We start from the raw sequence: 11609 nt of genomic DNA, 5'->3' as shown, positions 1-11609 counted from the left end.
TTTGGGTCTGAACATTTCATCCTTGTAAGTAATTACACTTTTCCTGAGGTGTTTTTAGTCACAAAGCACAATCCTCTACCTGTTTCCCACATTGCTGTGCACCCTGCTTTTATTGCTGTGCGGTAGGATATAGGCCTAAGTGGCATTAAACAATAAATAAGCAAACATGAACTTGTATTCAGATTAACTTGCCTTCTTGGTGGTTCGTATTCAGTGCTTTACTGCATTTGTTTTTGGAAAAATGTAAAAAAAAAAAAAAAAAAAAAAAAAAAAAAATTTTTTAATTTTTTTTTTGCAAAATCGTTTCAGGGGGGGCTAATAGTAATGTAGGGGGGGCTAAAGCCCCCCTAAAATAGGCCTAACGACGGCCCTGGCATGATGAGAGAATTTGGCGGGGAAATGAAAGCATGGCGTTCTCGTAACCACATGACTGAAACCCAGCTATTAAGGAAATATCAGACAGACCTGCCTACTTATCATATCTCCGCCCACCGTTGTTCCATCTCCCGTGAGGAAGGCCAAAAACTCCCCTAGGCAGCCGCCTTTTTCTTTCATTCGGAGGACACGCCGCTCTATTTTTAGCACACGTTGGACTGACTCCAGGATCCGGGTGCATTTTATTTGGTATTTTTTCCTCCTTATTTCCTACTTTCTGTGATTCTCTCTCCTGTGTTTCTCCTCCCAATTCAAAAAGGATTTAAAGGGCCGTGTTGTGTAGTATTCTTATTTTCAAAAGGCGTAAGCATAGGTCAAGACCAGACGGGTAAGGCATTGGCGCCCTTTCGTTCAAATCTGAGAATAGCCTACAATAGCTAATTTGGATATGGCCGAGATTTTGTGGTTTCTGAATTTGCAGTAGCACGTTGCAGAATTCATCATTCATATGAATCTACCAATCGCTGTTTTGTGCGACCTTGCTCTTGTAGGCTAATGAAATTATTGTTCCTGGCTACTATTGTTTCCATTCTGCGAGGAATTACTTCGATCGCAACAATGTTGCAGTCGTGTTGTGGAACGTCTCAAATGAAGCGATTTTTCTGTCATGTCTCAGAGATTTTTCTGTTCTGTCTTCAGAGTAGCGGAAACAGTGCGCGTATGAGTTACCCCGGCTCGAATTTAAAGGGGCAAGAATGCTCGCTTGGTGTTTGTGCGTGTTGTGCTTACACTGTGTTGTCGATTGCGTATTCCGGTCCGTGCTGGAACTGCGGGGCATCCGTAGCAACTGATTCCCAAGCAGTGGTGTAGCTAGCTTACCAGCGAGGATATTTGCTGTGTGTTTGCAGGTAGGGTAGATTTAACCTTTGCCATAGTCGGTGAATTCTTTCTTTTATAGCGATCTACTGCTGCGGTTTTGTACTAGATTATCAATGTTCTTGTTTCCGGTGTCGTTTTGTCGGGGCCGTTGCCTTGATCTATATTGACAACATTGAATAAGCCGGTAGCTAGACGGCTCACCTGACATCAGCTCTCGACAAGAAACATGTCTTCAGCAGCAGCCACGGCTATTTCCGTCGAGGCTATTTAAGTGTAGCCGCTCAGATTATGTAGGCTACGCGAATAAATAAAGCGAAGGCTTCGAAAGCCTACATTTCATCTGTCCCTGTCGCGTCCGTGTCACCGAATTGCGTCTAGCTTATTTATGAGGTTGAGGTATTTGTCGCTGGAATAGTAGGGGTAAACCATGTGATCGTCAATACAGAAGCTTTTTTGTTTGCTTGGGGTAGCGCTCTCTGCTTCTTCCTCAGTGATTTGCTGACTCGTGTATCAAGCGTATGGCGATGTAAACTGGAATGTTTACCTTCTTGTTGTAGTTTTATAATTGGACACCATGAGTGATTCCGGCAAGGATACCGTGTCTCCGAAGGAGAAGGATGGAGCCGAGAAGAGGGGACGTGGGAGACCAAGGAAACATCCACAGGTGAGCTGCGCTTCTCTCACGCATTGGGTGGTCACACTAAACAAACTTTACGCACGGATACAAAGGGCTATGATTGTGACTATCAAATAAATTACTGTTTTTTTAGGTTATTATTCATTTCAAGGTAGCCTATATGATGTGTTCAGTAGTTGTAGCTACCTACCAAGGAGAAATCCTGCATGTACACTTTACTGGTAGGCCTACTACAGTTTTTTTTCTAAACAGATAATTTATTGTTTCCTATGTGTGTGTGTGTGTGTGTGTGTGTGTGTGTGTGTGTGTGTGTGTGTGTGTGTGTGTGTGTGTGTGTGTGTGTGTGTGTGTGTGTGTGTGTGTGTGTGTGTGTGTGCCATGCTTGCTCTCCGCCCCCTCCACTTGAATGCAAACTACCATACACCCCTTCCGCTACCCCCATCACCCCCTGCATATTTTTAACGATCATCCCGCTTGGCAGATTGACAGTGGCATGTAACATGAAGCCCTCAGACCAACTCTTTACCCGGCGGTGCCTCTATCTGGCTTGTGAAGGCAGACCGGCACAGGCTGACTGGTCAGTGGTGACCACAGTGTCTTACGACATGACTCACCTATACAGTAATGGCAGTGTTGCCGAGCTGCTAATGGTGCTTCTCTTTAGCCACACCGGGAGAGCAGGTGGTGAAAATAGTTTGATGCTCTGTTTGTTATTAAGAGGTAGATCTGTAGAAAGGCGAGGTACTACTGATGTCAGACAACATCTGACGATTAGAGTCAATACTCTTTGGGAACGCTCTGTGTAATGCTCTTAGTTTTAATTCATTCAAATTATTACGTTATTTGGGCAATGAAAATGCACCAGTCTTAGATCTAATGAATTTGTTTACCCTAATATATATAATACAATACTAAAGAAAGTACTGGTATGCAAAACCTGTGGGAGACTATTACTTTTCTCCCCCTTGTCTGCCTACACCCCCAGCTCCCCATTCATGAACAGAAAGCCCTTATAAGTCATGTTTGCACACGCCGCACGTTTGTAAACCAACTCGCCAAACTGGAGTCTCCACCCCACTACCTTCAGAAGCATACAGCCCAGCTCTCTCTCTCTCTCTCTCTCTCTCTCTCTCTCTCTCTCTCTCTCTCTCTCTCTCTCTCTCTCTCTCTCTCTCTCTCTCTCTCTCTCTCTCTCTCTCTCTCTCTCTCTCTCTCTCTCTCTCTCTCTCTCTCTCTCTCTCATATGCTCTCTACCTCAGCAACACCCCACCCCCCCTACAGTCACCTCTACTACTATAATACGCTCTCGCTTTACTATCATCATGGGTGGCCAGAAACTCTGACCCAGCCCCTCCTTGTTTTCCTCTGTCTGTCTCTCCCCCACACACGTCCCACCCCCTGCCTTCCAGTGTCTTGGTTAACAGGGCTGAGAAGTCGTCTTTTCATTTTTGTATTTCTTAGCTGTTTTTTGTTGTTGTTCTGTTTAGTTTTGCAGTCCTATCTCAATTTTGTGTGAGCTTGGCCTTTGGGCCCCCCTCTTGCAAAGTGCTTGATTCACTTAATGGGAGTTGGCAGCTAGGGGCTACGTACCACCTGTTGGTCTTAAAGTAGCGAGCGCCGCCGCTGTTGGCTGCGCTGACCTTGAACACTGCTTTCTTTGTGTCGCAACAAAGTTGTCTGCCAAAGAAACTACATATTGTGACCCACACTTGACTCCTGGACCTGGCCAAAGGTGTGTGTGCGTGTGTGTGTGCGTGTGTGCGTGTGTGCGCGTGTGTGCGTGCGTGCGTGTGTGTGTGCGTGTGTGTGCGCGCGTGTGTGTGCGTGTGTGTGCGTGCGTGTGTGTGTGCGCGCGTGTGTGTGCGCGTGTGTGTGCGCGTGTGTGTGCGCGTGTGTGTGCGCGCGTGTGCGTGTGTGTGTGGACAGTCAAGTGTTAATTCGTGTCTTGAGTTCTAAAATGTTAACTTGAAAAATTCCTCCCCTGATCGCATGACTCTGGTGCAAGATTCACATGTCTCGCTTGAAAAAGAGCCCTCCTTGTGTCGTGCAAAATGCACTCGCCTAATTAATAATTATGCTAAAGTTCAGCACTGCATAAGATTATCATTACAGTATTATGGTATAAGCCCCATGCAAGCATATTAAGATGGATGCATTTCTGGGAAGCTGCAGATTATAGTCACACCTACGCTGGGATTCTGAACGCTGAAGATTATTATAATCGCACCTATGCTAGGATTCAGAACGCTGCTGTGGCAATGAAGAACGCAGCCATTGACCTCAGCACAGGTGGACCAACTGATCTGCACGGTCCTAGGTGTCATTGTGCGTGGTCCACTAGTCGAATCCACTGCCCTGGCCTAGTTGAAGCTGAAGGTGATGATGCACAGGACAACGTTTGTGAGCAATGTTGCTGGGAAACGAGATGATTGGCTTCTAATTTGTTGATGAATGATTAGGAAAATGTAACTACTACTGATCCACATTCTCCTGATAAAAGAACTAGTGCTCTTCTGTGGCAAGGGCAGGGCAGGGCTGGGCAGGGTGGTGGGTGGCCGGCCAGGGTTTGTTTGCCCTAGTGCGCCACAGGTCATAGAGATGTGGAAAGAGAACACCAGCAATCTCACTGAAATATTCAGACCATGTCAAACTGTGGGATTAAAGCACACACTACATGCACAGGGTGTCTGCAGAAATCAACACCTCTGCGCGTTGTGATGTGTGTGTTGCGTTTGTCGCATTTTGTGGCTGTCTTGCGACACGGTTTGGGTTACACTACAAGGATTCTCATCTCATCTCAACTCTCTCTCTCTCTCTCTCTCTCTCTCTCTCTCTCTCTCTCTCTCTCTCTCTCTCTCTCTCTCTCTCTCTCTCTCTCTCTCTCTCTCTCTCTCTCTCTCTCTCTCCCTCTCTCTCTCTCTCTCTCTCTCTCTCACAGCAGGAGCCCAGTGGTTCCCCCTCTCCGAAGAGGCCCAGGGGGCGGCCCAAGGGCAGCAAGAACAAGACTCCTGCCAAGACTAAAGCAAAGGTAAGTCCTGCTGACGAGGGACAAATGGATCAGTTGTCCTGAAGAAGGGGGCCCAGATTGGGGATCCCATTACGTTCTATGTAATTAGGGGGCCATTTCAGATGACCATATTGAGCGTCAGTGACGTCCTCCACTTCCAGTTGGGATTGGGCAAAACGGCAATCTAAAACCTGAATACTTGTTATATTTTGCATTTATCACATTAGAATGTCAAACACGCAGTTGAATGCACAGAAAACAAAAAAAGGTTGCTTAATAAAATTACTCAGAACACATTATGAACTATGATTAGCAAGCTGTGAAGTTGTATCGGTGGTTCATTACATTGACGACTACAACTGTCGCTTCCAATTCCTTTTTCCAGTGAGTTGTCAATCCCTAGTGTCCATGACCAGCCCACCCGCTGCTCTGTGTCCGCCTGCCTGCCCCAGGCCACTGAGTGCACTCAGGATGGGACAGGACAGGACAGGACAGGACGGGGCTGGGTTGGTTACTGTAATACAGGCTTAGCAGCCTCCTCCCAGACATCCTATTAACACCAGGTATTTTGATCCAGCAGCATGCTGGTTAGAGGCAGGACACTTTTGCAGAGCCCAACAACTGCAGCTTGGGTGGATGCACTCAGGATGAAGTCATCTTCTTTATTAAAATAGTATTTTCATGAAATGTAAACATGCATGCATGTATTCAATCTATTTAAGGTTATCTATTAATTTGAAGATATTATTATTGACGAGTACTTTTTTTAAAAGTTGAGAACAGTGCAAGCTGTCACTTTTCATGGTGATTTTTTTTGTCTCATTGTGGTTGTAAAAAGGGATTTCCTGTTGTTGTGGGTTAACTGTCAAGTCGTGTCTTTAGCCTGGGCTGTCTGGAGGAGATTTAAAAAAAACAAATTGATGTACTTTAGAGTTTCCGTTTTGTCAGGCATTGCCTCACAGGCAGCAGCTCTTCAAATGAAACAGAAACACTCACGTTTGGCTTCATTCTCCCTATCTTCCTGCCCTTGAGTTTCCTGTGTGGCGTGTGTGTGTGTGTGTGTGCGCGCATGTTACTGCTGTTGCAGGTGCACAGCCAGAAAAAGTGTTTCCAAGTTGATGGGCCCCCACCACTCCACATGCGCTCCTCCCCTCCCCTCCCGCGCCTTCCCTCGCTCCGACACTCATTCTTTTCCATCTACTGTTGTCATGACAACAGCTGACCCCCTCTCCCTTCCCCCTGCCATACTCCACTCTACGCCGCTCGCAGCGAACTCCTCCATAGTAATATGTCATGTATACACTATTGTACAGTGTGTGTGTGCATGTCCGCACAGGCGTGTTGGCTGAGGCTGGTGGTCGAGCGCGTCTAGTCCCACCAGCTGTCTCTGAAAGCCTGACCAGGTGGCCAGCGAACTGGAGTGCCCTGCGAACAGTTCCTGTCCTTTCCAAGATAAAAGCCAATGAACTCAATGCCCCCAGGCCATCTGCCCAGAAATAGACTCGACCGGCTCCCTCTAGTGTCCAGTTGAGGAACTGCTTGCGCATGTTGTCTGCAGCAGGAGCCGTTTGTTTTTTATTCACACACTCTTCTGTCTTTCTCTCTCTTTTCTCACAGAAGGCTGCAGCACCAGCATCAGGTGGAGCGAAGAAAGGTAGAGGGAGGCCCAGAAAAGTGGTAAGAATTTTTTTCCTCCCATCACTGTTGTACCTCTGGTGAAAAAAAGGGGGGAAAAAAAATCCCTGTTCCGTTGATCATGTTACAACTGCCAGCCTCGTCCCTTTCATCAAGCCTGCCGCTCAACAGGTTGCTTATGCTGTTAAACGTGTGTGTGTGTGTGTGTGTGTGTGTGTGTGTGTGTGTGTATGTGTGTGTGTGTGTGTGTGTGTGTGTGTGTGTGTGTGTGTGTGTGTGTGTGTGTGTGTGTGTGTGTGTGTGTGTGTGTGTGTGTGTGTGTGTGTGTGTGTGTGTGTGTGTGTGTGTGTGTGTGTGTGTGTGCTGTTGCTAAGGGAGACGGATCAAAACATTTGCATTTGGCTGCTTATCAGTAAAGAGGGGATTTCTCCAGGTTATTTGTCCCTGTTGCTAGCTCTCCTGTGCACACATGCAGGAGACGTGTATGCACACACACACAGATACACATAAGTCATACGCCACAACATAGCATAACAACAGCCATCAAAGGTATTAAAAATGAGCCACACTGTGGCAGCCATTATACAATGACTGCCACCACCCCCCGTCCATGCTTATTGTCTGTGCCATGGCAAATATTGAGGTGCACTGTCAAATTGTCGTACAGCAACTGAGACTTACTTTAAAAGGAGTACCAGTAGTAGGAGCAGCAGTAGCAATAGCAGCAGCAGTTGTAACAGCCATGACGGTACCAGCAACAGTAGTTTTAGTAGTCTGGAGCAAAATGAATCATTGAGTGATCGATTGCATTGACACGTGATTGTCATTTATCATAAGGAGCCAGCAGGCCTACAATTAATCCCTGCTTTGTGTGTGTTTTGCACACTATGCCATTTTTAGGAGGACTAGAACAAGCCTTAAATCCTCACTGTAGGCGATATGACAAATGTCAACCTTTTCCCTCTATTCCCCCTCTCTTTCTTTCCCCTCCATCTCTCCTCAAAGCCTCACTCCTTAGTCATCTTAAGTCTTTTTTTTCCTTCTCAACACATTCCTGGTCCATGAAGCAGAATTACACCCCCCCCCCCCCCTCGTTCTCCTCTCCTCTTCTCCTATGCTCTCCCACGTGTTGTGCTTAAACTCATTTAGAAAGTGCACCATTCAACGTCTCTGTATCTTGAGTCACGGGGGTGCTGTGCCAGATTGAGTCACTCCTGGAAAACTCGCTCCCTACTTCCTGCCTTTTCCCACTCGCTTCCTACTTCCAGGTCATCACCTAATTCAGAACGTGAAGCATCAGCTGCACTACTACTCATCACAGGCTACATTGCTTTCTTTTTACTTATTACATGTGGCGTTTTTGTCTAGCAAATTCGGTCTGGCCATGTGTTTTTAATATATGTTTCACTACAGTTGCATCATGCTCACCGAACCAATTCTAACGTATATGTCGTCTCTAATAATCTGACATTTGCTTAGAAGCTGAGAATTAATCTTGCTTTCCTCTCATGGCACTGACCTGTCTGCCAGAGTACCTGCAGTAAGTCTCTCACTTCCTCTCACAATACACAACAAGGGCAAGGCGCGAGCAGTGCCCTACTGCACGTTTCCACTCCTGTCTCTCTCTCTCTCTCTCTCTCTCTCTCTCTCTCTCTCTCTCTCTCTCTCTCTCTCTCTCTCTCTCTCTCTCTCTCTCTCTCTCTCTCTCTCTCTCTCTCTCTCTCTCTCTCTCGGAGTACACTGCAGCAGCTCGTGGCCAGCTGTCTGGGGGCTGTGCCAAGGCCTTGCCTGCTTTACTCACTGTGTGTGGGTAGAATGACCCCTGGTTACCCACGCTGCCTCTGGGCACTTGGTTTTTATGAATGAACAGGCGGCTGCAGCAACAGCGGAGGGAGAGGCAAGGAACGGGGCAGGTAGTGGGCGGGTTGTCTTTAAGACCGCTGTGTGTGGGAGGGAAGTTGGTGGGTGTATGAGTGGGAGGGAGGTAGGTGGGCGTAAGAGAGGAAGTGTGTGTGTGTGTGTGTGTGTGTCCGCGCGCAGGGTGTGTGTTTGTGTAGCCGGCCGGTGTGTCTGTCGGTGGGAGGGGCCTGTGGACAGCTCAGTCTGACTCACTGCATGATTCATGTGGGATCCATTAAGGACACAGGAAACTATTATTTACTTTCTGGGTTTGTTTTGGTATAGAAAATTTATAGTAGCTTTTTAAAATGGTTTTCCTCTCCCCCTCCTCCTCCCCTCCTCTCTTTGAGTGAATGCCGGGGCGCTTACTCGGCTCACTTCGAGGAGTTACTCACGGCAGTTAGTCACATGTTTGGCTTCCAATGAATGAACGAACAAATGAATGAAAGTAATGATTTTAACATGGTGCACACTTTCCCCCCCTGCCCCCCTCCCTTGCTTCCTTTTTCTCTTCTATTCTCTCCTCTTCTCTTTTCTTCTCTTCTCTCGTCGTACAGAAGGAGGAAGAGCCGGCAAAGGAGTCCTCTGAGGAGGAGGAAGAGGAGGAGGAGGAAGAGCAGTAATGGTGTAACTTGCGCTACCTCATCATAACTCAATATGACTACTTCCCGTCACCCAGATGCAGACTGAAAACTCTTACCCCCTGACCCCTCCACAGCCACTCTAACCTCTACTGTCATTAACCCTCTCACTCCCGACCCGCTCCCCTCTATGCTGGGAGCCCAACTGCGCCATAAACACCACTCACACCACGCATACGACTTAACCCCAGCAACAACACCACTGGATGGCACAAACGACAGTGTATAGCCATGCATACAACATGTCACAGCTTGTATGTGTTTGTATTATACTGTGTTTATGTACGAGAGTCCTGTTTTCTCAGAGAAGCATACGTCGGCTTGCATATAAATCTGTGTGTACTCACTGCAGATTGAGTTCTAATGAGTGTTTTGTAGGTTTGAGATCACTGTTATGGGATGCTTTTCGCATTTGACAGTTTTTAGAAGCGTCACGGATCGCAGGACATGCGCTTTTCCGCTCCTTTTAATGTGTTCTGTAATCCCTTTTATACACATATCTGAATCTGAGCTGTTTCATTTTCGGTTGGTTGGTTGGGTGTGTGTGAATCCATTAATGTCATTTTATACTGGACAAAGGTTACTTGGCCTACTGTTTTTAATTTAATGTGTGTTCATGTTTGTGGTGTAGTTATTCCAAATAATATTCACCTACCGTTTTATCCTTCTCAGTGGAAGAGCTTTTGTAGTGTTTGGTTTTTATTTTGTTTATTTGTATTTCTGGGTTGGCTTTGTCCTCTGCTTCATTCGCAGTGCGAGCTTTTGTTGTAAACTTTGACCACTCACTCTACCACTGTGTTGAAGACCCAGGTGTCATGTCATGTATTCATACCCTTCTGTCCTTCTAATTAAACATAATGGTGTGATATAACTGGCCTAGAGGTAGAGCTGTTTTGCCTGCACTTGAGTGCGCCTGCACAGATGCGTCTGTGTGCTTGTACGAGGCTCCATTGCTTTGTGGACAGCTAGTTAGGTGTGGTGTTTTGTTTATGCATCACCACGGTAACCCTGGCGTGTAGTCACTGCCCTGTAGAGCGCCTGTCAGCCACATTATCACCCGTGCTGTGTCACCCTTAAAATGTCACCTCTTTTTTAATGACATCAGTGCAGTCCTTTTGTGGGTACACCTCAGCAGGATGTTGGCACAAACATTTCAAAGACACATGCACACAGCCATACACGCACATGCCCTGCTCAGCCCACGGTTGTATTGGGTGAAGAGACCATATTGTGTTGTTGCTCTGGCTCCTAGTGTAAAGGCCTGAGGGGCTCGCACCCATCCCTCTGCCACCTCACCCCTCCCAGATGTCACGTTGGAAAGCTGCTTTTACTTTTGGTTTTTAGTGTTTTGAAGTAGTTGGTGTCATGTTTTGTTCTGGACTAGGTGTGAAATGGTGGACCATTACATATCTTGCAAACTCTTACCTGCTCTAGTTGTCCTTTAGTCTGCAAGTCCACAGTGTACAAGTGGATATTCGCTTTGTTCGGTTTTCTCTACAAGAAGGCAGACCACGTTTTGTGTCTGTGACTAGTTTTGCCTGTGCTTTGGGTTTAAACAACCAACAAAAGCTTGGTATATCAATATACAGTATATATATATATTTTGTAGTGCTTCTGGAAAGGTTTTTCTTCTCCGTGTCAGGGAAAAAACGGATCACAGTCCAGTGATCCCTCCACAAAACTTATGCTGCTACAAACTCGGACATACAAAAACCCGGAATACTGCAATCGGACCTCGCCCGGGGCCGGCCCAGCCCATCCTGGTGCTGTGGGGGACGGGTCGGGTCTGCAACTCATACCTCACAACAGCTTACTTATACCATACTAGTTTCAGCTGGTCCTAGAACAGCCAAGGGGAGCAGAGGAGAGTGTGATGTATCAAGTACAATGTCTGTATTATTGTATTAGGTTTTAGTTCAGTATTTCTTTGTCTAACATCTTTGGACTTCAGATGCTAAGCTTTTTACAAAAACAAACGACAAAAGCAAACAAAAAACACAATTGTGCTCTTTGAGCGCATTCTACCAGCTTTTCTTTGATTTTTTTTTTTCCAGTAAGAATCATATACATCGTAAATTACTACATTGTGAGATCAGATTTTTATTTTTTGTTTTGTTCGTTTTGGCTAAATATGTTCACTTGTTTAGCAGTTTTGTGTGTTTAATTTTACAATTAGATACTGTGGTGCACTGAAACACATTTTTGTCTGTTTGGGATTATCATTGATTAATGGATTTATAGTCAGTCTAGTGATGACAGGCCCTGTGCTCCAATAATTTTTTTTGTGGAAAATTTCCCGTTGGTTTGGCTCTGGTTGTCAAGTTAATGCGGTACTCTGGCCGTTCACCTCCCATTCAAAATGAACTGCCCTCATTCGCCGCCTTCACCCAAGTGTACAGGACACATGCTCAACACAACTGTTTGGGATCAGTCTTTTCATGTATAAACTGTATTTTCTATTGTGGCCTGCAAGTTTGTATTCCAAAATGGTAATAAAGTTAAAAGTTTTTAATTCCTTTCATTGGCTTTGTGTGCT

General features: G+C 46.1%; 1 protein-coding gene across 3 annotated transcripts; it reads left to right on the top strand.

The window, feature by feature from the left end:
* The first annotated feature begins 540 nt into the window (after nucleotides 1–540).
* On the top strand, nucleotides 541–11590 carry hmga1a (high mobility group AT-hook 1a). Of its 3 annotated transcripts, none has more exons than XM_063207729.1 (5): nucleotides 541–624; nucleotides 1812–1918; nucleotides 4830–4919; nucleotides 6516–6575; nucleotides 8990–11590. In XM_063207729.1, exons 2-5 carry the CDS (start codon nucleotides 1829–1831, stop codon nucleotides 9053–9055), a joined length of 306 nt encoding a protein of 101 aa, XP_063063799.1. In that variant the 5' UTR covers nucleotides 541–624; nucleotides 1812–1828; the 3' UTR covers nucleotides 9056–11590. The 3 variants fall into 3 exon arrangements, with proteins under 3 accessions (XP_063063799.1, XP_063063800.1, XP_063063798.1); XM_063207730.1 differs by lacking the exon at nucleotides 541–624 and adding an exon at nucleotides 1169–1283 and having other exon boundaries at nucleotides 4833–4919; XM_063207728.1 differs by lacking the exon at nucleotides 541–624 and adding an exon at nucleotides 1170–1283.
* The last annotated feature ends 19 nt before the right edge of the window (nucleotides 11591–11609 follow it).

The sequence above is a fragment of the Engraulis encrasicolus genome, chromosome 10 (genome assembly GCF_034702125.1).
Source record: "Engraulis encrasicolus isolate BLACKSEA-1 chromosome 10, IST_EnEncr_1.0, whole genome shotgun sequence".
Classification (NCBI taxonomy): domain Eukaryota; kingdom Metazoa; phylum Chordata; class Actinopteri; order Clupeiformes; family Engraulidae; genus Engraulis; species Engraulis encrasicolus.
The sequence above is the reverse complement of the archived record's forward strand: the minus strand, read 5'-3'. Positions and strand labels throughout refer to the sequence as shown.

Excerpts from the sequence above, each read along its gene's own strand:
- hmga1a (XM_063207729.1), top strand. The coding sequence starts at position 1,829 with ATGAGTGATTCCGGCAAGGATACCGTGTCTCCGAAGGAGAAGGATGGA. Across the intron at positions 1,919-4,829 it reads GACCAAGGAAACATCCACAG|CAGGAGCCCAGTGGTTCCCC; the intron begins GTGAGCTGCGCT and ends TCTCTCTCACAG. Across the intron at positions 6,576-8,989 it reads GAGGGAGGCCCAGAAAAGTG|AAGGAGGAAGAGCCGGCAAA; the intron begins GTAAGAATTTTT and ends CTCGTCGTACAG.